General features: G+C 43.1%; 3 protein-coding genes across 7 annotated transcripts in view; 1 reads left to right on the plus strand and 2 right to left on the minus strand.

Moving 5' to 3' along the window:
• The first annotated feature begins 16 nt into the window (after positions 1-16).
• Positions 17-10,283, plus strand: ARHGEF39 (Rho guanine nucleotide exchange factor 39). Of its 4 annotated transcripts, none has more exons than XM_015848336.2 (10): positions 17-75; positions 2,312-2,488; positions 3,037-3,131; positions 3,810-3,930; positions 4,867-4,985; positions 6,448-6,518; positions 6,973-7,101; positions 8,492-8,721; positions 9,560-9,648; positions 9,834-10,283. In XM_015848336.2, the coding sequence occupies exons 2-10, from the start codon at positions 2,342-2,344 to the stop codon at positions 9,847-9,849; spliced, it is 1,017 nt and encodes a 338-aa protein (XP_015703822.1). In that variant the 5' UTR covers positions 17-75; positions 2,312-2,341; the 3' UTR covers positions 9,850-10,283. The 4 variants fall into 4 exon arrangements, with proteins under 4 accessions (XP_015703822.1, XP_015703823.1, XP_015703825.1 ...); XM_015848337.1 differs by having other exon boundaries at positions 23-75; positions 2,242-2,488; XM_015848339.2 differs by having other exon boundaries at positions 24-75; positions 2,329-2,488.
• A 1,379-nt stretch (positions 10,284-11,662) lies between these two features.
• MRPL17 (mitochondrial ribosomal protein L17) lies at positions 11,663-12,651 on the minus strand. Of its 2 annotated transcripts, XM_015848340.2 has the most exons (3): positions 12,423-12,647; positions 12,273-12,341; positions 11,663-12,200 (listed from the first exon to the last, which is right to left on the minus strand). In XM_015848340.2, the coding sequence occupies exons 1-3, from the start codon at positions 12,594-12,596 to the stop codon at positions 11,952-11,954; spliced, it is 492 nt and encodes a 163-aa protein (XP_015703826.1). In that variant the 5' UTR covers positions 12,597-12,647; the 3' UTR covers positions 11,663-11,951. The 2 variants fall into 2 exon arrangements, with proteins under 2 accessions (XP_015703826.1, XP_015703827.1); XM_015848341.2 differs by lacking the exon at positions 12,273-12,341 and having other exon boundaries at positions 12,423-12,651.
• Positions 12,652-13,481: 830 nt separating this feature from the next.
• CCBE1 (collagen and calcium binding EGF domains 1) overlaps positions 13,482-26,047 on the minus strand; it is an 84,200-nt gene continuing 71,634 nt past the window's right edge. The window contains exons 7-11 of the mRNA XM_015848333.2: positions 20,996-21,116; positions 18,852-18,991; positions 18,724-18,759; positions 18,079-18,114; positions 13,482-17,466 (exon numbers count right to left, since the gene is read on the minus strand). Of these exons, the coding sequence (XP_015703819.1) occupies positions 17,233-17,466; positions 18,079-18,114; positions 18,724-18,759; positions 18,852-18,991; positions 20,996-21,116 (567 nt within the window). The 3' untranslated portion in view covers positions 13,482-17,232. The remainder of the gene's footprint in view (positions 17,467-18,078; positions 18,115-18,723; positions 18,760-18,851; positions 18,992-20,995; positions 21,117-26,047) is intronic.

Genomic DNA, 26,047 nt, shown 5'->3' on the forward strand with positions numbered 1-26,047 from the left:
CAGCCCCTCCCCGGGACCGCCCCGACGGGCGGAGCTCGGTTTGAACGCGGAGCGGCGACCGCGGAGCTGGAGCAGGTAACGGGCGGCGGTGCCATTGGACGAGGGGAGAGCCGAGGGGTGGCTGTACTGTACTGTACTGTTCTTTACTCTTCTCTACTTTGCTGTACTGTGCTGTACTGTGCGGTGCGGTGCCTGGCCGCCCCGGGAGCGCCAACATGGCTCCAGGACAGCCCGGGGGTCGGGGCAGCAGCAAACCGGGTCACGGTGCGGGGCGGCGGGCAGAAGGAAGGAGATGATGAGGGGAAGCCTTGCGGGTACGCTGGGGCCTCCTCAGGAAGGAGGGAGCTGGAGCAGGGCTGCTACGGAGCAGCACGTTCAGTGTGTGTGCATCAACTCCTGCTCGCTGTGTGAGCAGCCCATGGTAAGCAATGTAGTGAGTCTGCCATGTGCTCCAGCATGCTGGCCTCACAATTAGTCCTGATTGCTGGTTGTTTTTCCAGGATACCCCAAACTCTTTCACAAGTTTAAAGAAAAAAAAAACAGCAACAAAGAAAACCCTGAAAATTTCATAGGACGGTTTGGGGAGACCCTTGAAAATCACCTGGCTGAGCTCCCCTGTAGTGAACAGGGGTACCCACAGCTCCATCAGATGCTCACAGTCCCTTCGCCCTGACCTGGGGTACTTCTACAGATGGGGCATCCACCGCCTCCATGGGCAACCTGTGCTGAGCACTCCAGCTGTGGGCACAGTGCTCCAGGTGAGGTGTCACAGCGCAGAGCAGAGGGGCAGGATCCCCTCCCTCCAAATGCTTTGGATGCAGCCCAGGATCCGGCTGGCTGGTTGAGCCACAGGGCACACTGCTGGCTCACACCCAGCTGTATCCACCAGTACCCCCAGGTCAGAGGTGTCACTTGGAATATTGGCAGACCATCTTGAAGTCGTTAGTTATACAAGCTTTGACCAATAGATTTTATACTGAGTCTGAGAAGGAAGAAATGAGCTGGTGTGCTTTTGTGTTTTCTATTCTGCCCAGAGGTTCCAGGCAACTCATTACATGTAGGCTTGAAATAGTGAGATTTCATTAGATTTAAATTGAGATGGTATAGCCTGGTGGTCATTCGTTACCTCATTTGGTTTTGTTTTAAACAAATTGTGCAACCTGCCCTGGGTAAAGATACTCTCTGGATGGTCGCCTCTCAGAATGTAATTTGTGTGCTGATGCTAAACCATTGGTTAGCGTTACTGCAGAGCTGCCTCTCCAGCTCCCAGCCGCATCTCGTAGTGAGAAAGACTTGACCTTAGTAAGTCTTGTGGCTGTTTCATGAATAAGTGTGAGGAAAAAACCCAGAAGAAATGCCTGGTGCTACGAAACAATGCGCACGTCCCTCAGCCATCTGGACTTCTGCTAAGCTAAGGAGGCCATACTCTTTGCGTGACTTTTGATATCTGAAATGTCTGGAAGGCTGTATTTGACAAACGCTCTTCTCTGAGACAACATAAATTTCTATGCTAGCATAGCTTAAATGTTTGTGAGGCAGAACTTCTGTGGGGGCAGCCCAAGATAGAGCGGCAAGCTTACCCTGAAACCACAGCCTTAGCATCATGGCAAGCATGCAACAAGCCGCTCTTCCTCTTCATAAAAAGAAAGCTAGACGTAATGAACGCTGTGCTGGCGTCTGTTTCATTCTCTGGGAGAGGGTGGTGAGAATGTTTTTCTGTGTAAGAAAGCTGTGATGCTCTTGAAGAAGAGCAGCAGCAAAGCCTGCTAATAAGTGCACAGGGTGGTTCATGATGGTTGCTTGGGCTCTCACCTCTGAAATGACAAACTACTGTTAAAAAATAGCTGTGCAAAACACTCACTTTTAGGGGATTCTCCATGGGGGGGGGGGGGGGGAACAATCTCACTTGTAGCACAAATCTTAGGACTGTTTTCTGTTTTTATATGCTGTACCTCTTCAACCTGCCGATGTCTGTGCTGTTAGTGAGATGTCTGCATGAAGGATGGCCTAAAGCACAGGAAGCAGCAGCATGTGGGCTAGTAAAGCAGGTGGAACTGTGTGCATGAGTTTTGCTTAGGGCTGCATTGTAATGTGTTACTTCTCTTGCTTTCACTGTTGGGTCTTACTGTCATTTTTCCTCTGGTTGATGCAAGGTTCGTGTCCCCACAAGTCAGAATGCAGAAGAAAACTGAGGAAGCTGTTGTTGAATGTTGCTGTTAACTGACTTCCTGTCTTCCACAGAAACCATAGAGTTTGTGCCCTTTGGCTCACGTTGTGCGTTTGTTGTGTGCCCATCTCTCCTGGCTCTCAGGAGTGGTTACCTTTCAGTTTATCAGCTACCATGAGCTACTCACCCCTTCTACGGATGCCTGGAGCAAACACAGTGGAAGAGCAGAGGGCTCGCTGGGAGAGAAAGCGCTGCCGCACAGCCAAGGAGCTGCTGGAAACGGAGCACAGATACCTTGAGCAGCTGTATCTGGTGGTAACGGTGTGTATTTAGGCCCTTCTGATACATGGCTGTCCCCAGGAAGCACGTGTTTATTTCTGTTGTCATGAGGTCGCAGGACATGAATTCAATGCATCTATGCAATATGCGACAAATCACAGCTCTTTATGTTGCTGAACCTGAAAGCTGGTGTTTTTTTTCTGTCTTCCTGTCTTTTACATCTTGTTATGCATCTGATGGCTTGTGGTTTTGGCCCTTTGACTTTGGTTCATACCTAGCCATAAGTTTTGACCATACAGGGGACTTGGCTTAAGCTGCTTGATAGGGACATAGAAAACACACAGATAGATGAAGAAGTAGGCAGTTAAAAACAGATGCATCTTGGAATACTGAAATAGACTCAGTCACGTGCTTCTAGCTATGGTCAAGGTTACCGAAAATACTTAATGTGACGATAGATATTTTAGATAGGTGCTCATGATACCTGCTGTCCTTCTGAGCTCGACTGTGCAGGCTGCAAATTCTTGCCTGTGTTCAGTGCTAAGAATGATCTTTGAATTACCTGTGATTTTTAACTCTTTCCTATTTAGTTCTTTGTGACAATTTTAAAGGCCAAAGGGACACTGAAACCTGCTGTAATGGAAACCATATTTGGAAGCCTGGAATCCATATATTCTGCCAGCCAGTAAGTGAACAAACTAATGGAAAAAAGCATCTTTACTGTGAGGGTGATGGAGCACTAGAACGGGCTGCCTAGTGAGGTGGGGGAGTCTCCTTCTCTGGAGATACTCAAGACCCATCTGGATGCTTTCCTGTGCAATGAACTCCAGGGAACCTGCTTTAGCAAAGGGTTGCACTAGATTATTTCCAGAGATCCATTCCAACCCCTACAGTTCTGTGATTCTGTAATGGTATGAAGAGAACAGTGTGTCAATGAGAAAGTAGGACTTGAGGAAATAAAGCTAATATCTTGTAAAATAGGCATTCATTTCTACCACCACTAGAAGTATGACAGTTGCAGATGTACCCATGCTGATCTGTGTCCACATATCTGGATGCCTCGTTGTTTGGGTGGAAACCTTGCCCACAACAGGGGGATGGATCTAGGTGGTCTTTAGGGTCCCTTCCGTTTGACGATTGTTTTCTGGATAGTAGCTTAAACCCAGAAAAACTACTCTGTACTATTTTTAAGGGTTGTTTTCTGCAGCTTGTTCTATGACCATGAAGCATAAGTTCTGGATAGAAAGTGAATGTGAGATGGAGGCTGGCAAATGAAAGTAAGCATAGGAATGAACCAGAAGGAGCTCAGGAAACGGTATCAGTAATGTACCCTTGCCTAATTATCTTTCCTCCCTGTGCACAGAGTTCTGTCATTTCACCTGGAGAGAGGCAATTTAGGACTAGGATTGGAGAATTTCTGTCAGAAATTGGAGCTTTATGGTTACTATGCTGAGAATTTCGAACAGGCAAATAAAACCTTGATGGTACGTATCTCCTTTACTCTTCCCATTGTCTTTTCCCTCTCCTCCATTCTTTGAAGCATTCTTTTGCTTTTGCTTCTGATTCTTGAGTGGTTGGTTTTTTTCCTTTTACTGGGCTGTTTCCTGTCCTTCTGACAGAATTCCCTTCTGACAGAAATGTACTGGGATATCTGTTCTTTTTTGCTTGCTCACATATAATCATATTTTGACTTTGGAGAGGTGCCTTGAGGTGATGGGAATGTGGGTCTGCATTGCTTTGTCTTGGAATGAATGGCAAAAAGCCACAGGTGGTGATACTAACTTGTGGTTTAACCCCACAGCAGTTCAGCACCACGCTGTTCTGTCCTTTGTTCACTCTTCCACTCCTACTGGGAAAGAACCAAACACGTGCCCAGCTGGTCCATGAGCAGTGTCAAGAGCATAGCAAACACCTGTCAGTTTTATAGTTTTGATGCCTTATGGTATGGAATATTCCTGTGGCCTGCTTAGGTCAGCTGTCCTGAATCTATCCCTTTCCAGCTCCCTCCTCAGCCCCTTTGCTGTGAGGACAGTAGACAGTACAAGAAATTGAAATAACCTTGGCTCTGTGCAGCACTGCTCAGCAACAACTAAAGCTTCACTGTGTTATCAACATTGTTTTTCTCCCATAGCCAAAATACAGCATCATACCAGACGCTACTAAGAAAAGGTTAACTCTGTCTCAGCTGGAACCAGGGCACTAGATTAGTACTGCTGTGCATGTATGAAGGGGGGATATAATTTAAACTACTCGCTGGGAGATAGTGGTCAGAAGAAAGGAAATGGCTTGTCCGTGGCCACAAAATAAGCTGCTGATGCTTGTATTTAGTACTGAAGTTCCATTTTCTAATTGCTGGTGCAAACTAGCATGTGTATTTCTTTTATACTCTCAAAACAATGTACCTTCTCTGCTGCATGCAGGAACAATTGAGGAAAAATAAATCATTCCGACGTTTTAAAAAGCTCCAAGAAACTCGACCTCAGTTTCAAGGGATGAAGCTCGAGGATTTGCTTCCTTTGCCTCTGCAGAGGGTGCACCAGTAAGTGAGCTGTTCTGAGTCCTCATGGTGTTAGTATGAGAAAGCCAAAATTCATGTATAGTGTCTTGCTAATAGTAATACCATGTGTCTCCAAATTGGAGCATGTAGTGAAATGGTCCTCAGGATGTGCTTGTAAAGCAGAATCAGTGTATCTGGATGGTGACTGATTCCTTTGTTTAGCCCTGGATCCTAAACCCTTTATTTAGCTCCAAGATAGAATTGGAGTCATCTCAGTAGGTGGCTTAAGTTAGGCTCTCAACAAAAGCAAGCTGTGTGAAGCACTGCAGAGGTGCTGCTCCCAGCTAGGGACTGTTGTGCTCTGCATTTGTGCAGGTTGCTGGTCTGGAGCACAACTCCCTTCTTGTAAATGGTCACTTTTGGAGAGAGGTGAGATGAAGTCAGGGGAGCTTTTCTCCTGTGTGTGATTATCAGGACCATGTGCTTTTCTTGTATTTGGTGCCTGCCACAGTTGTATGAGACCAGACAGATCCCATTGCTGCCCTCTCCTTGAGGTGTCCTTTGAGAAGGCAGGCTGACTGCATGAGTAGAGTGCTGTATGCACTCAGTGGCTGCCTGGTTTGGAGAAGGGTATGAAGGTAATACAGAACCTGGGTAATACTCTAGGAGCCCGTTTGCAGCTGCTGTAGGACAAGTAGCTGCTCTTTAGCCGTACAGTGCTACTACAGTGCATTTAAGAGATTAGAGCCTTGTTTATTTGAAAATAAAGGGTTGAGCATACCACTGTCTTACAGATACCATTTTTAATCAACTAGGTAAATGTAAGCAGTCTTTTTTACTGTAATCTTTTGGGTCATTCCTTTGAATTTTGAAGACAGTATATTTGTTAGAAAAATTAGGCTTTTTTAACAGAAGGTCTAACTTTTTCATTAATCATCTCTTTTCTATTCACTTTTCACTTACATGTACTGCAAGTGAGATGACTTCTACCATTTAATGAATCTGCTTAGAATTTATTCTGTCAGTTCAGACTGAAAATCGTTTGATTTTACTGGGAGAAACTAGTTGAAGAGATCTGATTCTTTTTGTTAAGACTGGACAGGAATGACTTTATTTTCCTGTGTAGACACGTGGCATGAATGCTTCTATTCAGACATAAAGAAGAAACAAAAAAACCCCAGTTGTTTAAGGAGAAATGTCTGTAATTGAAGGCATTTTTATGAATCTTGAAGTTGTCTCGGTGTCTCAAGAAACAATCTGTGAAGTTGTTCTTAACAGCACTCCAGGAAATTCCAAAGGCTTGCAAATGTATAAAAAATACAGGGTAATATAACTGATACATCTGAAGATAAAGTGAATGTGAGCAATGAATTATGACCCAAAGCCACATGGTTAGATTTAGAGGTGTGTACTCTGTGTGCTGATGGTGTACTGTTAATGGTTTTTACAATAAAGGTGATGTTTCTGTTCCTGGTATTGTGCAATAAAACTTCTCCTATCTTAGGTACAAGCATTTCCTCAGAGACATACTGGAGAACACCAGCACAGGCAATGCTGAGTACCAGAAACTTGCAAGTATGATACCATCTCTAAACACCACTGCTTCCATTTCCCCTATAAATACTAGCATTCTTATTAGTGTTAGTTTTCTTGCTAACATTTTCTAGTTTTTGGTCTATTTCCACAAGAAGAAAAATCTTCATCTGTTTGGATTTCTAACACAATCACCATCTTGATTGATACATATTCCTGACAAAGAATAGGGAATTGCAATGTAGAGTGACCTACTGGGAAACTGGCATAGGGGTTAGATTGGAAAAATGCCAGTTGTGTTGGTCACAGACCTCAGTTTTCTAGGATAATACGACATTATCTTCCTGAAGCCAATATCAATTGAAATTAAGGAATAAATTTGTTATCGATACTTGGTTTAAAACATTCGCTTCCTTAATTTCACCTTATGTTTTCACAGCTTGATAGTATACACACTCAATTGTGATAACCTGAAAATATGCTGATGTAATTTCAGAGGCTGCTAAATCTGTTTCTGAGGTGTCTCAGTGGGTCCAGGACATCGTTCGTAAGAGAGAGAACTTACTGGAGCTACACAGGGTTCAGAAACTCCTCAAAGGACAGAAGATCCAGGTGGTGGCTCCAGGTAGGTCTTATAGTCAGCTCTGTTTTCCTTCTGCCAAGCTGAGATAACTGGAGGTAGTTTTGCCTTCATCTCTGACCCTACCCATGTCAGTCAGACTTCCTCTTCTGACCTGAATTTCATAGGTAGTGAAGTAATGTAATTAGTAAGTTATTTAGGCACCTTTTTAATTTTTAAGTAAAGATAAGCAGCATATTAAGTGTCTGGCATTCAGATAAAAGGAGCTGATGACATGCATTCAGAAACTTAGTTCACAGGAGCCCAAGGAGGTCTGGAATAGAAGTCCTTGATGAGAATGAGAGAAAGAAACTGAATTATTTTGGAGCTCCAGCTCAATCTGTATGAGTCTGATCACAGCATGGCATGAGGGAAACGATGCCCAGATCCACACCAACACCTTCTTTCCATTTGTTTTTTAAACTCAGACTGATCCCTGCCCCATTCCATTCTGTTCTTCAGTTTCCTGTTCTGGTAGGATACACCATTTCTGTAGATTAAGCTAAGCAGCAGCTCTCTTGTCTCTGTGTTTTATAAGTGTTGTATACTAAGACACACAATCCGTACTTAAAATAGTGCTGTTCTCTAAAAATACACTTACAAGTGCAGCCAGAATCTGTGGCACAAAAAACAGTGGCTGAAGTTCTCTGGCAACTGTTTCCCAGACCAGGACAGGTGGTGGTATCATAATAAGGCTTTGGATTGTTATAAATAATATTCTTACAGGCAAGTGTCTTCACTAAGAGTTAATGGCTATTGTCTACAATCATGCTGGTTAGAGACATGGCCTTAATCATTCCATTTTTTAATGTGTTTTTTTAAAACATCATTGCCCACATCTAGGCTTTTTGATTATTATTATTATTATTTTTTTTCCAGCTGATTTCTCTAATTTTAACTTTGCTGTTCATTTTGTGGGTAAGAATACGCTGGACCCTCTCTGTAATCTAATAAAGCTGCCTATTGAAGCCCTCTTCTCAGTGTGTTATTTTTGTTTCCCTTTGCTGATTTTCATTACAGCAGCAATCTCTATTCTGTAATTTGTTAACTAGTAGAGGTTTGTATGCAGTTAGATGACCTGTGAAATAGTTTTTATCAGCACACACAAGCAGAAAAAAAAACCAAACAGGGGTAATAGAATAAATTTTATAACTTTAGGCTAACTTCTGCTTTGCTGTTAATGGCAATCAAATTGAGTAACCCCGTTTAAGACAGCTTGTGGAATCTGAAGGTTTGTTAGTGAAAAGCCATGTGTGGGTGTTGGTGCCTTCTAGTGGCTGGGATTGGTACAGAGCCCGGCAGTTCACAAGGGTAATGCCTGTATTCTTTTTTGTAAATTAAGATCCTTTCTTGTGCCAGTGATTGACAACTGTCTTTATTTTTCTTGCATGCTTAGGGCGCTGGTATATCCGGGAAGGCTGGCTTTCGGTTGTGCCTTCAAAGGGTGACGAACTGAAGCGCAGGATGTTCTTCCTTTTTTCTGATATCTTTATCTCAACAAAGCCCTGCCACCCGCTGCATCTGCTAAACTCCGATAAACTGGACTGCACAGCTGTCTACCCTCTTCATGAGTGTGTAGTGAATAAAGTGTTTGGCCACACTCAGGGCGATGGAGGACTCCTCAGTGTAAGTCTTCTTGCTTCTGCCTGGCAGAAATATCAGTGGGTGAAATTGCAAAGCAAGTCTTTAACTGTCTCAGCAGCAGCATGGCTGAGTTGTTAAGTGGTGACTATGGTAAATGCAAAGAACTAGTCTGAGTTAGGGCAGCTCTTCTCTTTTGGGGTGATGCAGGCTGTCATTTTCCCTTCAGTGTGGGCCCTGCTGAACCCTGGAATACAGGCTGCTGCTTGTTCCACATAGGTCAGCTGAGGAGAGTCTGATCACACTCTGACATGCCATCAGCTGAGCACATGCTTGTGGGATAGCCCCACAGCCTCATGTCAAGCATGTCAAGCTGTGACTGTGGAATTACTTGAGAGAGAATCCTGAAAAACAGAGAATGTAGAAGTAGGATGGTACTATCACAATGGGTATTTATTGTGCTTACAACTCTTTGAGGACTACACGAGCTCTGTCTGGGAGTAATGCCTTAGGTGAATGTTTTAAATTCAGGTTTTTCTAGACTGCAGCACCTGGGAGGCTTTGTTGACTCATTGCTTGAGCGTAAGCTATAAAAACGAATTATTTGTTAAACAGTGTGTCTGTAGTTGGTGGTAGTGGAAGGACCTCTAGAGGCAGCTTGAAATAACAGAAAACTGAAAGACCAGCGTATTCAGACTGGCACTGCTGACTTCCTAACACTGTTAAATGAAAGCAAGCTGACATCTCTATCTAGAAGTCTGGCACTTGCTGAGTACTTTCCAGCCCGTCCGTGTGCCAATGCAAAATGTTTCTAACTATCTGGAAAAAAAAAAAAAGGCAGAAATCAACATGCGGGGCTGAGTCTCTCCTGTTTGTTTTTCAGCTTTCCTTCCCATACAAGACACTGTTGTTGATGTCCACTGACCAGCAGGATATTAATGACTGGTACCAGTGCCTCACAACTGCAGTCAGGTAGGCCTTCATCTTCCAGAGGGAAGGGCAGAGGAAGAACAGAAGAATTATGTGGACAATCATATAGATGTGTATATTTGAATCTATTATAAGGTTGTAAGACTGATAGAGAAGATCTTAGTGACAGCAAGAATGCAAGAAAGTAAAAAGAAGAGACTTAAATTTCCCTTTATTTTCCTCTACAGGCAGCTGAAAGCTTGACCCATCCGAGTTGAAGACAACTTAGATCCATGGCTGCCTCTCTTGATAGAAGTCAACATAACTTCAGGAAACATTCAGGGACGTTCAGTAGGAGAGTTGTGTTTAGAGGAACTACACACTGAGCTTGTGAGGTTAGGAATGTGTTTTCAGCTCTTTTAAACACCCATGGCAAAAAATGGGTATGCACACTCAATTTGTACATTAAGAATCTGTATCAGGACTTTCCCCCTACTTACCTTAGTACCTTCTAGCTTTTCTACCCTTTTTCTTTTGAGATTATTAAATCTAAGCACCACTAGAAGAAACCTTCACTTGCTTGCCCTCATTAAATACTTTTTTACCCAATTGTATCTCTAAGTTACCACTGGCACATTTGTATGTCTAGCTTCTCTTCTGACTTATTCTTTGAATAAAATGGATGTTTTGGCAACCAATAACATAGACATAACAATCTTTTCAGCTAGTGCCAAAGGGCCACAGTCTTCCTCCCCTGACATATTTATTTTTCATCATTCATACCCTTCATTTTTTTTACCAAAATGTTTTGAATAGTTTGCCTTTCCTCCTCCAAGAAAGTGGCAAATGGGCAGATAAGGGAAAAAAAAAATGTTGTGCTTAAACTTCTACCTCTCATCAAATACCACACAAAAATTAATCTGCCGAGCTAACTGAGATGAACTGGTGGGCAACAGAGTCACACTTATCAAACATGGTTCACATTTCTGATATGAATCATAAGAAACAGCACTCTTCTTTGCCTTTGGAGTGTGCAGTTGCCTTATCACATTGAAACTACAGTGAAAAAACTGGGCAGTACTTCTGCTCCTAAAGCACAGTGGGAATGTGCAGAGGGATAGAGTCAGCATTCTGGGGCATTAGACTGCAGGTGTTGTGCTACAGTTCAGTTTGCTAGGACAAAAGACCAATTTAAGTATGTAGTAGTCTATTATTCGTGAATTAAAGCCTCAATATTAAATTTTAATATGGGGAACCTATGCAGCAACAGTTCATTCATTTCTTCTGTTATGGAGAAAATAGCTATAGATCACACTAGGTCATACATATATCTATATACATATAGATTACATTAAGTCATCTGTGCAAGGCATGCAATTTCTTATTTCTAATGACCTTACAACTGGACACCCTGAAGGTGATGACCTAACCTAACATCACCTTCCACCAGATTAAGGTCTCTGCAACATTCACTTCTCCTTTCCTTACGCACTATCTCATCCTTCCTATATTTCTCAGTGGATTTCATTAAAGCAGAAGTGAGTCTGTGGGAGAGTTCTGAAGAAAGCATGACTGAATTGTCATGAACTTTCCTATGATTGGATTTTTTCTTCCATACAGCTAACACTTCACTACTTAAGATTACTGGGTAGTCTTAGCTTGTAGACCCTGACAGGGAGAAAAGAACACAATGTGTCTGTTTCTTTTCCCCAGCCCAAAAGCTACAGCTAGGACCATACAAATCAAGTGCAAAGCCAGCAATTCCAAGTTTCACATCTCCAAGTTGTTACTATTGCCTGTAAAAGTAATACTGTTGCCTCCTAGTAATACACGTTGCTACAGTACTGCTGGTTTTATCAATTTCAGTGCTACTGTGTTTGTTTGCAGTCAGCACTGCTGGAACAGTGAAGCTAACTTGATTCTTTGAATTTCCAGAGCTGAAAGTCTGCAAGTGGCTTCTAAAGAATATGAAGTTATGTGGAGTCATTATGCTAGAGTACAGGGCTACAGAATAAGAAATTGTTTGGAATAAATGATTAACTCCTGCACACAATAACATAATCCAAACAGAAACAAATTCATTTTTCAAAGTAGTTTATTTACACAGAGAATATCAACCACTAGGGCGTATAGCTCGACTTCCTCCTTTTGCAAAGTTGCTACTAAATCACAAGAAGAGGAAGGTAAATCTTGAGCCTGTACCCGTTATGATCATTTAAGGAGAGGAATAAACCCTAGGCCCCCCTGGGACACCTTCCACCCCTGTGCTCCAGAAGAGCAGCAGGTGTGAGCTCTCTGCCTAGTGCACAGGCAGCTCACCCACACGGGACACACCAGGGGCAGAGCAGGATCCCTGCACGATGCTCTCAGGGGCCAGCAGCCCGCTGGGCATCCTCCCGGCAGCCCTTCAGCAGCTGGTTGAGCAGCGTCTTCTCACTGTCCCGACGCGGTTGTATGAGCGGTGGGAAGGGGTTCCCCTTCAGCTCGATCACAGCCATCTTGGCACGGTCCAAGTTGTCTCGGTTGGGGATGTGCAGCATGCGGGTGTAACTACCGGGGTGCGGCTGGTATCGGGGCGCCAGCACTTTGAACAGCTTATGGATCAGGTCCTTCTCCTGCGGGTCGGTGGGAACGCTCAGCCCGGGGTTCCACGGGCCGGGGGCGGTGCGGGGCCGGGGGTTACCTACCGTCAGCCAGAAGTCCGCCATGCGCATGGCGCGCTCGTCCGTGTCCCCGCGCTTGGCGTAGTCAATGAGCTGCGGGGGGAAGCGGGGCAGCCCCGTCAGCGGCCCAAGGCCGCCGCTCCCGCCCCATCCCGGCCCGTCCCCGCCACTCACCCGTTCCGCGTAACCTCTCATCTCGTCGGCTCGGGCCCACGGTGCCTCGATACGCTCGTGCCGCACCAGCGCCGTCACCAGGTTGCGCAGCAGGTCGAGCCGCGAGCGCGGGCCGTGGCCCAGCCGCCGGTACACGCGGCCGTGAGAGATCGCGGCCCACACCGACAGCCGCATCCCGCCGCCCCGCCGCCACAACCGGAAGTAGGCCCGTCGCACTGTAGTGACGTCACATATGCGCAGGCGCGTTGTATGCCGGAAGTGTAGTCTTAGCGTGGGATGTGCCGCGCTGCATGCCGGGAGGCGCGGATCTTGGCGCCGGCCGCCATTTTGTCTGCCGCCATTTTGCCTGCCGGCGCCTCAACGCCTTCCAGGTGCTTCCCCACCGCCCTTTCTGTCTGTGCTGGATCCCCTCATTGCCAGGAAGACACTGAGGTGCGGGAGCATGGCCAGAGAACGGCAGTGAAGCTGTGAGAGCGCAGTTCTTATGGGCAGTGGCTATGAGAATTGGGATTGTTCAGTGTGGAGAAGAGGAGGCTCAGGGGAGACCTTATTGCTCTCTTCAGGAGGTCGTGGTGGCCTCTTGTCCCAGGTACCAGCGATAGAACAAGAGGGGATGTCCACAAATGGCGTGATAGGAGGCTCATGGTGGGTATAGGCTTCAAAAGAGTGGTGATGCTGTGACCTGGGCTGCCTGGTTGGGTGATAGAGTCACAATCCCCAAGAGGTGGAGATATGGCACTGAGAGATGTAGTTAGTGGGCATGGTGGGCGTTGGTTGGATTAGAAGACCTTAATGATTCTGTGGCTGTAAGCTGTGTGTGCCAGCAGTGTGGGTAAGACCAAGGCCAGTGCTCATGAGGCCATTGCAGTATCAAGGTGGGTATGTGCCTTATTGTCACAAACACAGAACGCCATATCCCCATAGCTGTGCTTGTGGCTGTGCATATCATCTAGTTCCAAGCAGAATGCTAAAAGGCAGTGTCAGGCGTCCTCCTTGTTTCTTCTAACCAGCGCTTTAAGTGCAAGCAAAAGTACATGGAACAGAAGCAGCTACCAACAGTGTAAGAAAAAATATCTTTGTTATTACGAATACATCTTAAAATCACCATCATTTTATACACATTTTAGTATTTTATATATAAATAAAGCGAACAGTATACTTACTGGAATGTGTAATAGGAACAAACATACAAATTTTAAGTGAAATTAACAAGTTCTTGCACCCCCATCTTTTGTTGCTTCTCTGGGGCTTAACATATTAACTCTGAAACACTTCTAGGAAGTATGTTATTCAAACTGTGGTACCAGAAATAACTCCAGGGATGGTAATAATTCTGTTCTCAATCCATTTTCCTCTCCTTTTCCTGCTTTAACCTGAACATGTAAGAATTGTTATGTGTCAGTATTCTAGTTTTGCAAGGAAGACTAATCCCATACGTCCCTGGAAGCTTTTTGCTTGTGTTAAGCCTTTTAACAATCAGTATTTCCCCATCACTACACACTCTTTAAAATGTTTCCATTAAATATATTTCCAATATCAATAAAATAACAAACTCTTTATTATCCTTCTGCTTATAACTTGATGTCTTAACATCAAAATAATATTTCTTTCTAATAAAATTATACATAGTATTTATATGAGACAAAGTTGTCATGTGCATGAGCCTAGTAATGAAACCGGACATGAGTATAGATGTTACTGCATCCTTCTTAGGTTATTACTTTTGGAGCTATAGAGAAATGAATAATTTATAAGCCAATGACTTTCTACTCTCTCTCTGGTATCTGCTTAAAACTGGAGGTGACTCCTCTGATCTGTGTTTATAAAAAATGGTGCATGCTTAAGAAATCTTCATTTTTGTGAGCTGCAGCATGTGTTTCTCTAGAAACTGAAGTGAAATGATTCTGATGCAGTGTATTATGAAAGCTACCATACAATTAATTACACAGAGGTGTCAGACACAAGGCTGAACCTTCCCAGCTTTGCTCAGAGGAACTCTCCCTGCTAGAGGTTCACTCTGCCCTGTGGAGCGAACATGTCATTACCGCAGCATCTTCTCCCTGCTGCTGCTCAGCCAACAGCACTTTGGGGCAAGGAGTCCGTGAAAAGGAGGTAGAGGCACAAGGACAAACCCAAGTTGCTCTTTCCTTCACCATTTTTATGGAGGAAGCATGTATGCTGGAAAGAAACAGCTCTGGACTGTGAAAAAAAAAACCATGATGCAGACTATGAAAGAGAAGATATTGAGAAAGGCATTCAGAAGGGCATGTGAAAATGTGCCCTATTTTATATTCTCAAGTCTGTGGGACAGCTTCAGCTTCCTGCACTTACAACAAGGCACATATTTTACCTACTTTTCTGGTGCAGTATCAGAGTTTCCCTTCCCTAAATACTTACACAAAGCAGGGCAAGTACTGCATTCCCTTGAATTCAGTTGTCAGACTGTAGGAACTGGTATTCATCTATATTCAGAAAAGCAGAACTCAATTTTAAGTGCCTTTTTTTTTGTGTGTGTGTGTGGTGTTTTTTTTTGGGCGGGGGGAAGGTACCTTCTTGAGTGCAGTGGGCAATAGAATTTAGTCAGTATGGAGGAAGTGACTCATTTAATTCATTGTTCAATATCTGGTGGTTCAAGCAATTGCAGCTTCTGATTCTGTAGTGGAAATCAACCTGGTCCAGCAGGTCATGGGTGGTGAACATATGCAAGGGTTACATAATTTGCAACAGTTACAAATACATAATTGGACATTTAACAATTGTACTTATTGCATATTCATAATTTATACCTAGTTGCCTCTTTGAAATTTAGACAATAATACATACATGCCTCAGTTAATGCTGCCTTTGATGTTTCTTTCAGTCTGATGTATGTAAGAACACCCTTCCTTTGGCCATAAGTTCCTTCCTCAGGTCTCACTGATATCCCCATTACCTCCTTCATAAGATTACTTGGATGTGTAGCTGCTGGGTGAGGTCCTTACAGAGAAAAAGCCCAAAGACCAGAGAGTGAGAGCACTCATTTTTCCTTAGCTATACCAGCGGCTTAGTCATTGCTTTGTAAATACTGATATGCATGTAGTGTGAAGAGGAATAAAGAACATTAACATTCTTAAGCCTAATGCCCATGCTTGTGGCATACTGATAGTGAAAAGCTGTGAAACAATTACAGGAATGAAGAAAATCCTCTTCAGATAATATACAAAAGATATGGCAGGTCTTGACAGCCAGCTGTTTATACAGCGTGACCTGTTCTGGTGGTGTAGGGATTACACCAACTATCTTTTGGCCTAGAGAGTATGGAAGGGGTTCCAGAAATCTACAGACTATCTGAAAAGGACCTCCTTATTTTTTTTTTTTTACCAGTAATTATTCTACTGGAACTTGCAAGCCATGGAAAACATGGCAAAATAATTTTTTCTTTGCATTTGTGATGTGGACAGGACCCAGCACTAAACATCTTGTAGCAGCTACACAGATAACAACATTGAAATTTGGTGCTTAATATACTCCTTTATCTTCTAAGCATGGCAAAGTCCTCAGCAGCTGAGAAAATCCCCATAAAAAAGTTAACATACATCATCCATGAGGTATGATCTAACTTGTGCATCCCATTTTCCAGTGTAAAAAAAAAAAGGGCACTGCCTTTCATCCCTCCTCACAAATACAGGATCCCATGTGCAGTACCTCACCTTAGCTATCCTTGTACCACGTGAAGTGTTTTGTCATGTGCACTCCTGCACCTACCCATTCTCCTCATATACCCAGCCATATACACTGCAACTCTTGTGTTCCAGTTCTGTGAATGCCATCTAGGTTGCTCTCATGCAGTAGAGGAATACAACAGATGTAAGCTCTTTGCAAACGAGGCCTCTCTCTGGTCTCAGTTTTACTTGGATCAAGTGAAACTGAGTCAGCATTTCACCAAGGAAGACAATCACCTGCAGGTCAGAATCTTGACTTTCTGCAAGGTTGAGATATTTGCTTGCCAATAAGCCAACCTGATTGACATATGCTTGCTTTTCCTGCTCTATCCCTGTTCTCTTGCTCATCTGTGTGAAAATGTACCCAGTATGAACCTGCTGAGAAAGAGAACTTGGTTTCACACTGAACAGTGAAAGAAACAGTAAGGAAAAAGTATTGTTAGTTTAGGACAAGACGTCTTCTTGACTGTCTTTGTACACTTCTCTGCTAACAGCAAGCCACATAATTTCTTAATCAATGAGCATCACTGCTTCATCATAATTTCTTTTCCTGTCATGGTGAAGCATAACAGAAGGAGACTCCTCACACTGAACTGGCCTCTGCTGTGAAATGGAGATCCACTTTTCATGCTCTCCTGAGCTTGGGGACACTAGCAGAAGACTTGTGTCCAGTGGAATAATTCATTTACGTGTATAAAGTAAATGTGAACCTCGGCTTTCATTACTGATGTCTTTTGGGGATGATGTTCAGCTACCTCTCCCACCTCTCTACCCCTCGCAAAATTTAGGCACTGGGTCATTTGGACGCAGAACCACAGGTAGGCAGATAAGATGCTGTTGTCTGCCCCATTAGCTAGCTCTTGCTTGATTCATGCTAGCCCTATACATTAAGAAGGTTTTCCTGATAAACTGCATACAATGCACAGTGCAGGCTTGAAGGTATAGAATTACTGCAAGGAGGCCATCGTGAACTGGGAAAGCTACAGTACAGGCAGCATGGTTAGGGAAAAGCAAAGATAAAGATGGAAAATAATCTATATATATTTTACATTGTCAGTGCATTTTTATAACAAAGAACTCTAGAGGGCTCTATTTTTCAGTAGGCATAGCTAAGGATGGGCTGCCTTCTGTATCCTGGAGTCTCTTGGTGCTGCCCGTGGTTTGTAGTCTTCTCCAGATCCAAAATCTACTGTGTCATGATAGTTTGTAAATTCCTGAGGTAATGGAAACTCCTCTGTTGATGAATGAGTCCTCCGTCCAAACACTCTCTCCTGCAGCTCTGCGATGTCATTTCTGATGTCTGCCATCATCAGCAATAGGAAGTCGAATGAACCTGGTGGGCCCTGCAGTTACAAGGCAGGGTCATATCATATTTAAGTTTTCAAACAGGTTGATATAATTACCCTTGTAGAAGTAATTCACTGAAATACTGCTTCATATCTATTGACAGGTTCTGGCAGAATTCTCAGCTCTGTGTTACAAAACAATTCCTTTGCTGTATCTGCCTTTAAAGTGCATCTCAACACCATGTGCAAAAAGAGGATAGAAGTACTGGTTCCTTGTATTCTTATTAAACTGATAGAATAACTAATTAACAATTGGTAATATTTCTTTTAGAAATTATTTGGGGAATGCTGATGTTTGGAAGATAGTTTTCAGTGTTAACCCCACTGTTGTCTAGTGCTTACTATGTTAGTTGGTAATTACAATGTAGAGAGTATCTACCTGTTTCTATCTAATTACAGAATATCATTGCTTCTTTTTAGCAGAATTAACACAGTAGACTGCATTGTTCAATACTGAGGATGCTCTGCTGCACTTTCCTAAAAATCCATTTCCTCAAAAGTGTAATTCACTGTAATTTTGGCAGAGGAGAAGTTTATCTTCCTTTTGTCTGGTCTGCTGATAGCCAGCATCACTCTGCTGTCGAAGCACTTGCTGTGAGTGATACTTACAGGTATCCCTTTTGGTCCTGGTGCACCTCGCTCCCCCTGTAATCAATACCAGCTCAGTTAAGTTGCTGTGACAAAAGGAAACCAGAAAAATCAAAGTTTACCTGTGCAGACTCCCTTACTGGCTACAGATGAAAAATCATCAGCTTACATCAACTTTGCTTGCTCAGAAAAATAAAAGCAAGTGAAGTGGGAACAAATATACCAAGAAGAACCAGGAATATACAAGAAAGAAGACAGGAAATTGCCACCAACTCTAGCAGGAGCAGAGATGGTTGCTACTGATGGAAACAGATCCTAGGTCGTAACAAACAAACAAATGAATTCACAGGAGAAAATCACAAAAGAACAGTGTAATGAAATGGACTATTGCACAAATATTGCTTCTGCTTAGAAAAGCCAAAATTGTTGCAGAGAAAGAAAAAGCAGCTGCCCGATAGCCTGACAGGGCTATTATTTTTAAGACTTCAGGAATGGGAAGGACAGAATTGTGCAAGAAAGATACAAAGGAATAGGACAATAGAGTATTTTCAGCTTAGGAAGTGAAATGAGAAGGTAAAAGTCTGCAAGTGCATAAAAGGTATCTAGCAAGCCTGCACTTTACAAGGTACATCTGCACTTTACAAGGTACATTGTACCTCTCCTCACCTTGCTGCCATCTCTCCCTGGTGCTCCAGGTGGGCCCTGCAACAGAAAAGAAAGTGTTCACAAGGACACAATTGGTTGCAGGGCTAAGGTCAATCATACAGTGCATGAGAGGAGGTGAGAATACTGACCACGGGGCCACGTCTGCCCTGCTTAATGTGAGATATATCTGGAGATGGGCCCATAGGTCCCATTGATCCCCGGGGGCCTGGCTGTCCAGGAGGTCCAGGTGACCCAGGAACTCCTTGACTTCCTTTCGGTCCTGGTGCCCCTGCAATTGACAGCAAAGGTTATCTGCCAGGGAAAGCCTTCAGCACACTTCATCAGCACCAGCAGTGGGGATGGGCTATTTTTTGAACCACCCAATTGACTAGTTACCTTAACACACCCAAATCCACAATGTAACCAACATAGAAGCAAATTTAGGTAACATCACTCCTTGCCACAGTAACTACAAACAGTCTTAACAAAGCAATGAAATCCTGTGTGTTCGAAAAAAAGCCCACAACGAACGAAACCCAAAGAGCAACAACAAAAACAACCAACCAACCAACAAACAAGCCCCCAATCAAACAACAACATCAAAACTCAACCAGAAAACAAAACAAGGTTACCACTTCCAAGTGTTGGGTGACACAGACCAGGGATGAAAACAAAAGCAGAAAAGTCATTTTCGCACAACAAAGAAAAGGGGAAAAGAACAAGTCACATCTCAGAATCATCTCTTAAAAAGAAAGCCTCAGAAAAAGTCATGGAAATGTTGGGTCAAAGCCATCTACATGACTGGCACAGAAGCAAACCCTTTTCAGCAGTGATTTGCAGGTCTCTTTTTCACACTACAGCAGTCAAGAAAGTAGGGCAAGAAAAGCTCCGTTCTTGGATTTTACTTTATAACCTTTTCAGCTTCTGCTGGCTCAGCAGAAAATGTTAGTTTTTAGGAGGCACGCAGACAACAAAGTAGAGGTTTAGATCAAGAGAACACTGTGGAAACCTAAAAAAACATCTGTAATGAATAAAAGTTAATTAAAGTATCATTGGCAGAATTGCTTTGCAATTAGAAGAGAAAGAACTTTCCTGCATACTGAAGTCATGTGAAAGACCCAAGAAATGAAAGGCAGTAAGAAAAAAAAAGAGTTCATAAGGACAGAATATTCACAACTATGGTTATCACAAGAAATAAATTTAGTGATGAACCACTCAGACTGCTGCTCGAGTCTTGGCCATGCTGTTGGTAATGGCAGAGCAGGAGAGAAGGTCAGCGGGGATGAGGAGAGAATTCTACAGTACCTTGGACAGCGCAGTGATGGGAACCAGATGGAAGACATGCAGAGCCAGCCTACGATAGAGAGATTGCAAGACAGTGTGCCATACATTTCAGAGGCAGACGTAGAATCTCTAACCACATTGTCCTGGCATTTATGTTATAGTGAAGACTGAAGATACTCATCCTCCAAGAAAATGAGATAAAAACTCAAATAAAATAAAATAAAATAAGAAATAGCAAGACTGCAGAAGTGGCGATAAATGGAGGGCAGTTCTGCATGTAAAGAATCAAACCTGGTAAGGAATATCAGCTAGTCCTTGGTAAAAGTATTCCACAAATTCAGAACAGTACTAAAATTCCCTGCATTTACTGCTAGCCCAAAATCAGATTTACATTCAACAGTTAGCAAAACTTTAAATATCACTGCAGGTTGCAGGATATCTGGCTTAAGTTAGAGTACTAGCAACTCTGCTTTTCTCATTGTTTCACTCTATACCTTATAAAAGTGAAGGTAAGAGTGTAGTTATACTTTTCAGTTTTCTTTGAATCCCAAGCACAATATAAAATCAAGAAATGAATCCTTGCAAAACCAGACAAGGAAAAACAAAACATTTGGCACAAACTCCAATAAACTGAAAGAAAATCTGCTCTATTAACAATCTAAATAATGAGTATTTCTGAAATGTAATGCAGGGTGCTTAGGACAGAGTTAAGAAATGGGGAATGACAAGTGAAGCAGGTGCAGTGTAGTAGGGAGAGGGAGAAAATTGACACATGCAGAACAAAACCAGCTTTGCCCATCAAGAAATACATGGAAAATAGGAAATACAAGGGACTGTTGTTAGACAGTTGACAGAGGATGATTGAATAATGACCAGCATGTTTTTCAGTTTACCACAAATGAAGATTTAATCACAGTAGTCACAGAACATTAAATCCTATCATACTGGAAGATGGAAGCTTATTATTTTTTCTCATGGCATTAATTCATACCTCTGGTCTGTGTCTTACCTGGAGGACCTTGTTGGCCAGGCTGTCCTGGGGGGCCGGGGATATATGCATTAGATGCAAGCACTTTTTCACCAGTGATTTGCTTGCTAAGATCTGCAGCATTATTTGGTAGCAAAGCAACCTGTCAAAAGCAAAAATCACTGTAAGCTCTCCATCCTTCATCTCGATAAGCTGCACTCTTGATTAAGCTTTCATGAGGACAAATAGCATATTTATGTACTTCAGAAAAATTGTAGAGATTGCTGAGGGAACTGGCAGAGGTGATATCCGAGCTGCTTTCCATCATCTATCAGTGCTCCTTGTTGACTGGTGGGGTCCCAGAAGACTGCAGGCTTGCCAGTGTGACTCCCATTTACAAGAAAGGTTGTAAGGATGATCAGGGGAACTACAGGCCTGTTAGCATGGCCTTGGTGCCAGGGCAGGTTGTGGAGCAGATTGTTTTAAGGTTATGGAGCAGATTGTCTTCAGGGAGATCATGCAGCATGTGAGGGACAACTGGGCGATCAGGCCCAGCCAGCATGAGTTCATGGAGGGCAGGTCCTGCTTGACCAACCTGATCTCCTTCTATGATCTACTGACCCATCTGGTGGATGAGGGAAAGGCTGTTGATGTGGTCTACCTAGACTTCAGCAAAGCCTTTGACACTGTATCCCACAGTATTCTCATGCAGAAGCTGACAGGCCATAGCTTGGACATGTACACCCTTGGCTGGGTAAGGAACTGGCTGGTCATGAATGGAATTAAATCCAGCAGGTGACTAGCCAGGAGTGGTGTTCCCCAGGGTTCAGTGCTGGGGCCTGTCCTCTTCGGTATCTTTATTGATGACATGGATAAGGACATTGTACTTACACCCACACCCCAGAGAAATACTAGTTCTCTGAAAGAATGGTCAGGGGCTGGAATGGGCTGCCCAGGGAAGTGTTGGAGTCACTGATCCTGGAGGTGTTCAAGGAACATTTGTACATTGTGTTGACGGATGTGGTTTAGTGAGAGCTATTGGTGATCGGTGGATGGTCTTGTAGGTCTTTTCCAACCTTGGTGATTCTGTGATTCTGTAAAGTGTTTATACATTCTGGTACTTTACATCACTTGGGTTGTGGAGCCAGCATTCTGGTAGTAACCCTGACGTTACCTGTAAGGCTGTTCACCTTTCAAGTAATCACGGAAATATTCAAGTCTATCCAAATGGAGAACATGAGAAATTCAGGAGAGATATAGCAAAATCTGTGAAAAACTAAAGTAATAACTCCTTGGCATTTCTCAGAAAACTTTTTCCTTATTTGAGTTTTCTTTTGTTCATTTTCTATGCTTTTTCAGGCGAACATCTGCTCAGATATTTACATCTGAATTGCTGCACAAGCCCCTAACTTCTCAGTGGTTTCAATGGGAGACCAATATGCTTTGTGGATCTGGCCTTGTAATCACACTGTTTAACCCAGTGGAGCTTGCATCTGCTCTGAATAAAGACACAAGGCAAAAGCATGTAACAATGTAAGGAACTGCATACTGTGGTTTAAAATGTCATTAACCATTAAATATCAATTCCTGCTTGCCCAGACTGAATGCATTTAATAGTGAAACATATTTAAAAATATTCTGCAAATGCTTAGTGTCTCCAGAGGAAGCTGAGTGGAGATGACAAGCCAGAAGGCTGGTCTACAGCGAGTTTATTAGTGCTGAATGACTGCATGTGGAGTAGGGAATTCTGCTCTGCCAATCAAAACTGAGGAGCTGTTTTGGCAGAATCAGGATAGATCTATCCCTGCATCTCTGAATTAATTTGGCTCACTGGTTTCTGCAACATTTGCATAGGAGAGGAGCATCAACTAATATGTATAACTCCTGCTTTCAGTCATTTGAAATTTGCTGCACTGTTCTCAGGACTCCTCCCCGTTTCTGTAGTTATTTGATATATACCCTCCTGCCCTTTGCACAAGCTTCATGTTTCTAAAACACCAAAAAAATAGCAATGCTATGCACTTGAAATACCCGGTTTATACGGGCAAATTTATTTTGGCAAACAAGTTATTAGTGAATGAAAGCACATTAAAGAGCAGCCAGGGCTGCTTGCAGTTTAAGGCTGAATGCACCAGAACAATTCTGAAGGAAGAAAAAGTAAGGAAAGAATACTGGAAATGCTGAGCTCCCAGTGGCACTTCATAAACAATGGGATACAAAGTACGATGAGTGAAGTATAAGGTTACTTCTGACTTGTGCTTTGGAGAGCATTGCTGCTCCAAAGGCAAGGAGAATGCTCCGAATACAAATTAAGCAACAAGATGAAAGCCATATGGGAATCTCGTATGCTACCTCCTTCCCTCGGGAAATCAAGCACTTCACAGAAGCCCCACAGGGTGGTGATTCAGCATGCCTACTGCTCTGGTCTTGGCCTATTGCACTATCAGCTTGGATCTTCCAAAGAACATCTTCTTCATTTACCAGTGGCCCTGTCTGCTGATGAGTGTTGGTCAGCACTACAAATATGAGAACCTGACAGCATAGAAATTTCTGACTCAGTTTTTAAATGAGAATATTTACAGTGTCATCAGTGAGACTCAAACTCATCTCTCCCAGCCTTCCTCAGCAGGAACACTTATTCACATTAAAGAAAATGTGAGTATTTCTCCTTGAGAGCAGCCACCATTGAGTATCTTACTAATGGATCTCCTCTCCAGAGCCTAGACCCACCTGGGGGAGCTGTTAGTTACTGCATAGCCTCAGCTGTGAATAGCTCTTGATTATATTGCAAACAGCCAGTCTAGATTACAAAGATGCACTTAGTGGCAGCGACTCATCATGAAGAAGATTTGGAAGTGTATTCTTTTCTGTTGCGTAAATAAAATACTGAATTACTTCTGCCAGCAAGGCTGTTTTAACAATAACTTAGTTAAAAAAAGATCACATAGCTGCTGTGAAAGCATCTACACATGCTTCCCCACTGAGTCAGCTGGACTTCAGGCACACACTAGAAACGCCAAAATACCCAGGATCTGGTCTAGCTCATGCTCTTTGATACCTTCTGGACAGAACATGGCTGTTACATGCACTGCGGCCAAAACATGTGTTTTTGATATTGATTCACATCCTCTCAGGGGTTGACTATATACTCAACAGCCTAATTTGTGTTTCACCCTTTAACTGAACCAGGATCTTGATCCAGCGTGACTGTGGCTTTCTCCCTCCACAGCTCCAAATCTCAGTGGCCCTTGAAAAATATTTTTCCACGTGCGTGCAAATATTAGTGAGGGACTACTTTAAAGTAAGACAATGCTAGAGATAAGATCCTATGCATTGAGTGTTGAATATTTCATCTGGAGTCTGTGTGACTATGGAAGTGCTTCTTAGTAGAAATGTGGGATTTCTATCAGGGATTTCTAATTAAGATGTTTAAATATATCTGTGCCATAGGATCTAGCAATGCCCTGACTCCAAAAACTCAACTGCTTGATTTCTTAAAAAATGACTGTGTTCAGCATGTCAGCATATCCCCTGCTTTTCCAACTTTATGCTTTTCCTCCTTCCTAAAAGGCCTGAGGTCAGTGTAGATCTGCCCACAGCCCTCTGCCCTCTAGTAAATTAGGGAGACTGTGCAGTCCACTTGGTAACAACATAAGTTGAATTTCTGTACTTGGTCCATGAACTACTCTTATGTTAGATCTGGAATCAGTGGTGCAATGCTCTCAGAAGGTGCTGATGGCATCACCCACCTCCTTTAACCCAATAGTTTATGCACTCTCCAGAGGCAGCAGTGACATGCGTTCAATTCCCTCTTTTCCTAGGAAGACCCAGAACCAACCTCTGACTTCCAGAAGCACATTCCAGTTCCCAGTTGTAGCATTTGCTGTACTGAATTCTTCTGAGACTCTTCTGCTATACATAATTTGATGTGAAGTTTGTAAGCTCAAAATCTTTAACCACAAGAATAAAGTCTTAAAGACTTATTCCCATAAATTGTCTCTCTGGCAGCCAGTAATGAACTTTTATGTACAAAACAGAACAGCTTCAACTGCAGATATTGAGAGATGGCCACAGGGAGCTGTTAGTGAAACACAAAAGTTTTGTGTCTCCTTGGGCAGAAGAGCAGCATGAGTCCAGATCTCCTCTCTGCATGGGCAAAAGCTCTGTATTGTGCAGGGTAAGAGATGCTGAAGGCATGTAGGAATCATCTCTTCCAGCTCTGTATGAAATACAGCTCACTGGGCTTTCTCTGAGGATGCCAAATTGATCAAGTACCACAGGGAAAATACTCAGGTAAAATTTAGGCTGTGAGCTACTAAATTAGCATTAAGTGCAAAGGTGCAACAAGTGCACACAGGAACAGGTGGTGTCGGGCTCTTAGGACACAGGATTCTAACGCTGGAAGTCAGACACATAAAACTTTCCATTAATCCAGGCGATTCGTTTCCATGCATTCTTGCAGCAAACGAGTTGGCAACAGCGTGGACCGAGCACTCAGGCTGCTGCAAAGCCTCCAGCTGATGGACACGGGCACGCCGCAGTGCAGCTCCACTGTATCCCATTCACTGTCCGCTAGTGGGAGCTGTCTGAAAACCAGAATGTCTTCCACGTGCGAAATTCTATCACTTTTCACATTTGTCCTCATACAGATTCATAAGGAAAGCAAGTTTTTTTGTTGTTATTGTTTGCTTGTTTTCAAGATTTTTGAAATAGAGAATATGTCACACTTCAGTATATTTAATTTTAGTGAGGTAGATTTCCTTCTCCCTGATACAAATTACACAGAATTGAATAACATGGAATGCAGCAGGTGAACATACCAATTTATGTTTGATGCATTGAAATTAACTGATTGGCTTGGCTGAAATGATTACAGCCTGCCAACATGGACTGCTTACACTGTTCCTGCAGAGCATTTCCATTTCAGAGAACTTGAGTATTTGGAAGAAGTGTCACCAAAAAGGCATCTGCACCTGTGTACTTGGTTCTCCAAACCCTGAGTATCTGCATTCCTTAAATCCTACCAGAATACAGAAGGAGGTCACATATAGGAACAGATAAAGTTGAAGGTCAGGAGAAGTCTTTGTGTGCAAT

This window comes from Coturnix japonica, chromosome Z (genome assembly GCF_001577835.2).
Source record: "Coturnix japonica isolate 7356 chromosome Z, Coturnix japonica 2.1, whole genome shotgun sequence".
Classification (NCBI taxonomy): Eukaryota; Metazoa; Chordata; class Aves; order Galliformes; family Phasianidae; genus Coturnix; species Coturnix japonica.

Coding starts and splice junctions, on each gene's coding strand:
- ARHGEF39 (XM_015848336.2), top strand. CDS start 2,342: ATGAGCTACTCACCCCTTCTACGGATGCCTGGAGCAAACACAGTGGAA. Junction 2,489..3,036: donor AGCTGTATCTGGTGGTAACG/GTGTGTATTTAG, acceptor TTTCCTATTTAG/TTCTTTGTGACAATTTTAAA. Junction 4,986..6,447: donor CCTCTGCAGAGGGTGCACCA/GTAAGTGAGCTG, acceptor CTCCTATCTTAG/GTACAAGCATTTCCTCAGAG.
- MRPL17 (XM_015848340.2), bottom strand. CDS start 12,596: ATGCGGCTGTCGGTGTGGGCCGCGATCTCTCACGGCCGCGTGTACCGG. Junction 12,342..12,422: donor TGAGAGGTTACGCGGAACGG/GTGAGTGGCGGG, acceptor TTCCCCCCGCAG/CTCATTGACTACGCCAAGCG. Junction 12,201..12,272: donor TGGCGGACTTCTGGCTGACG/GTAGGTAACCCC, acceptor ACCGACCCGCAG/GAGAAGGACCTGATCCATAA.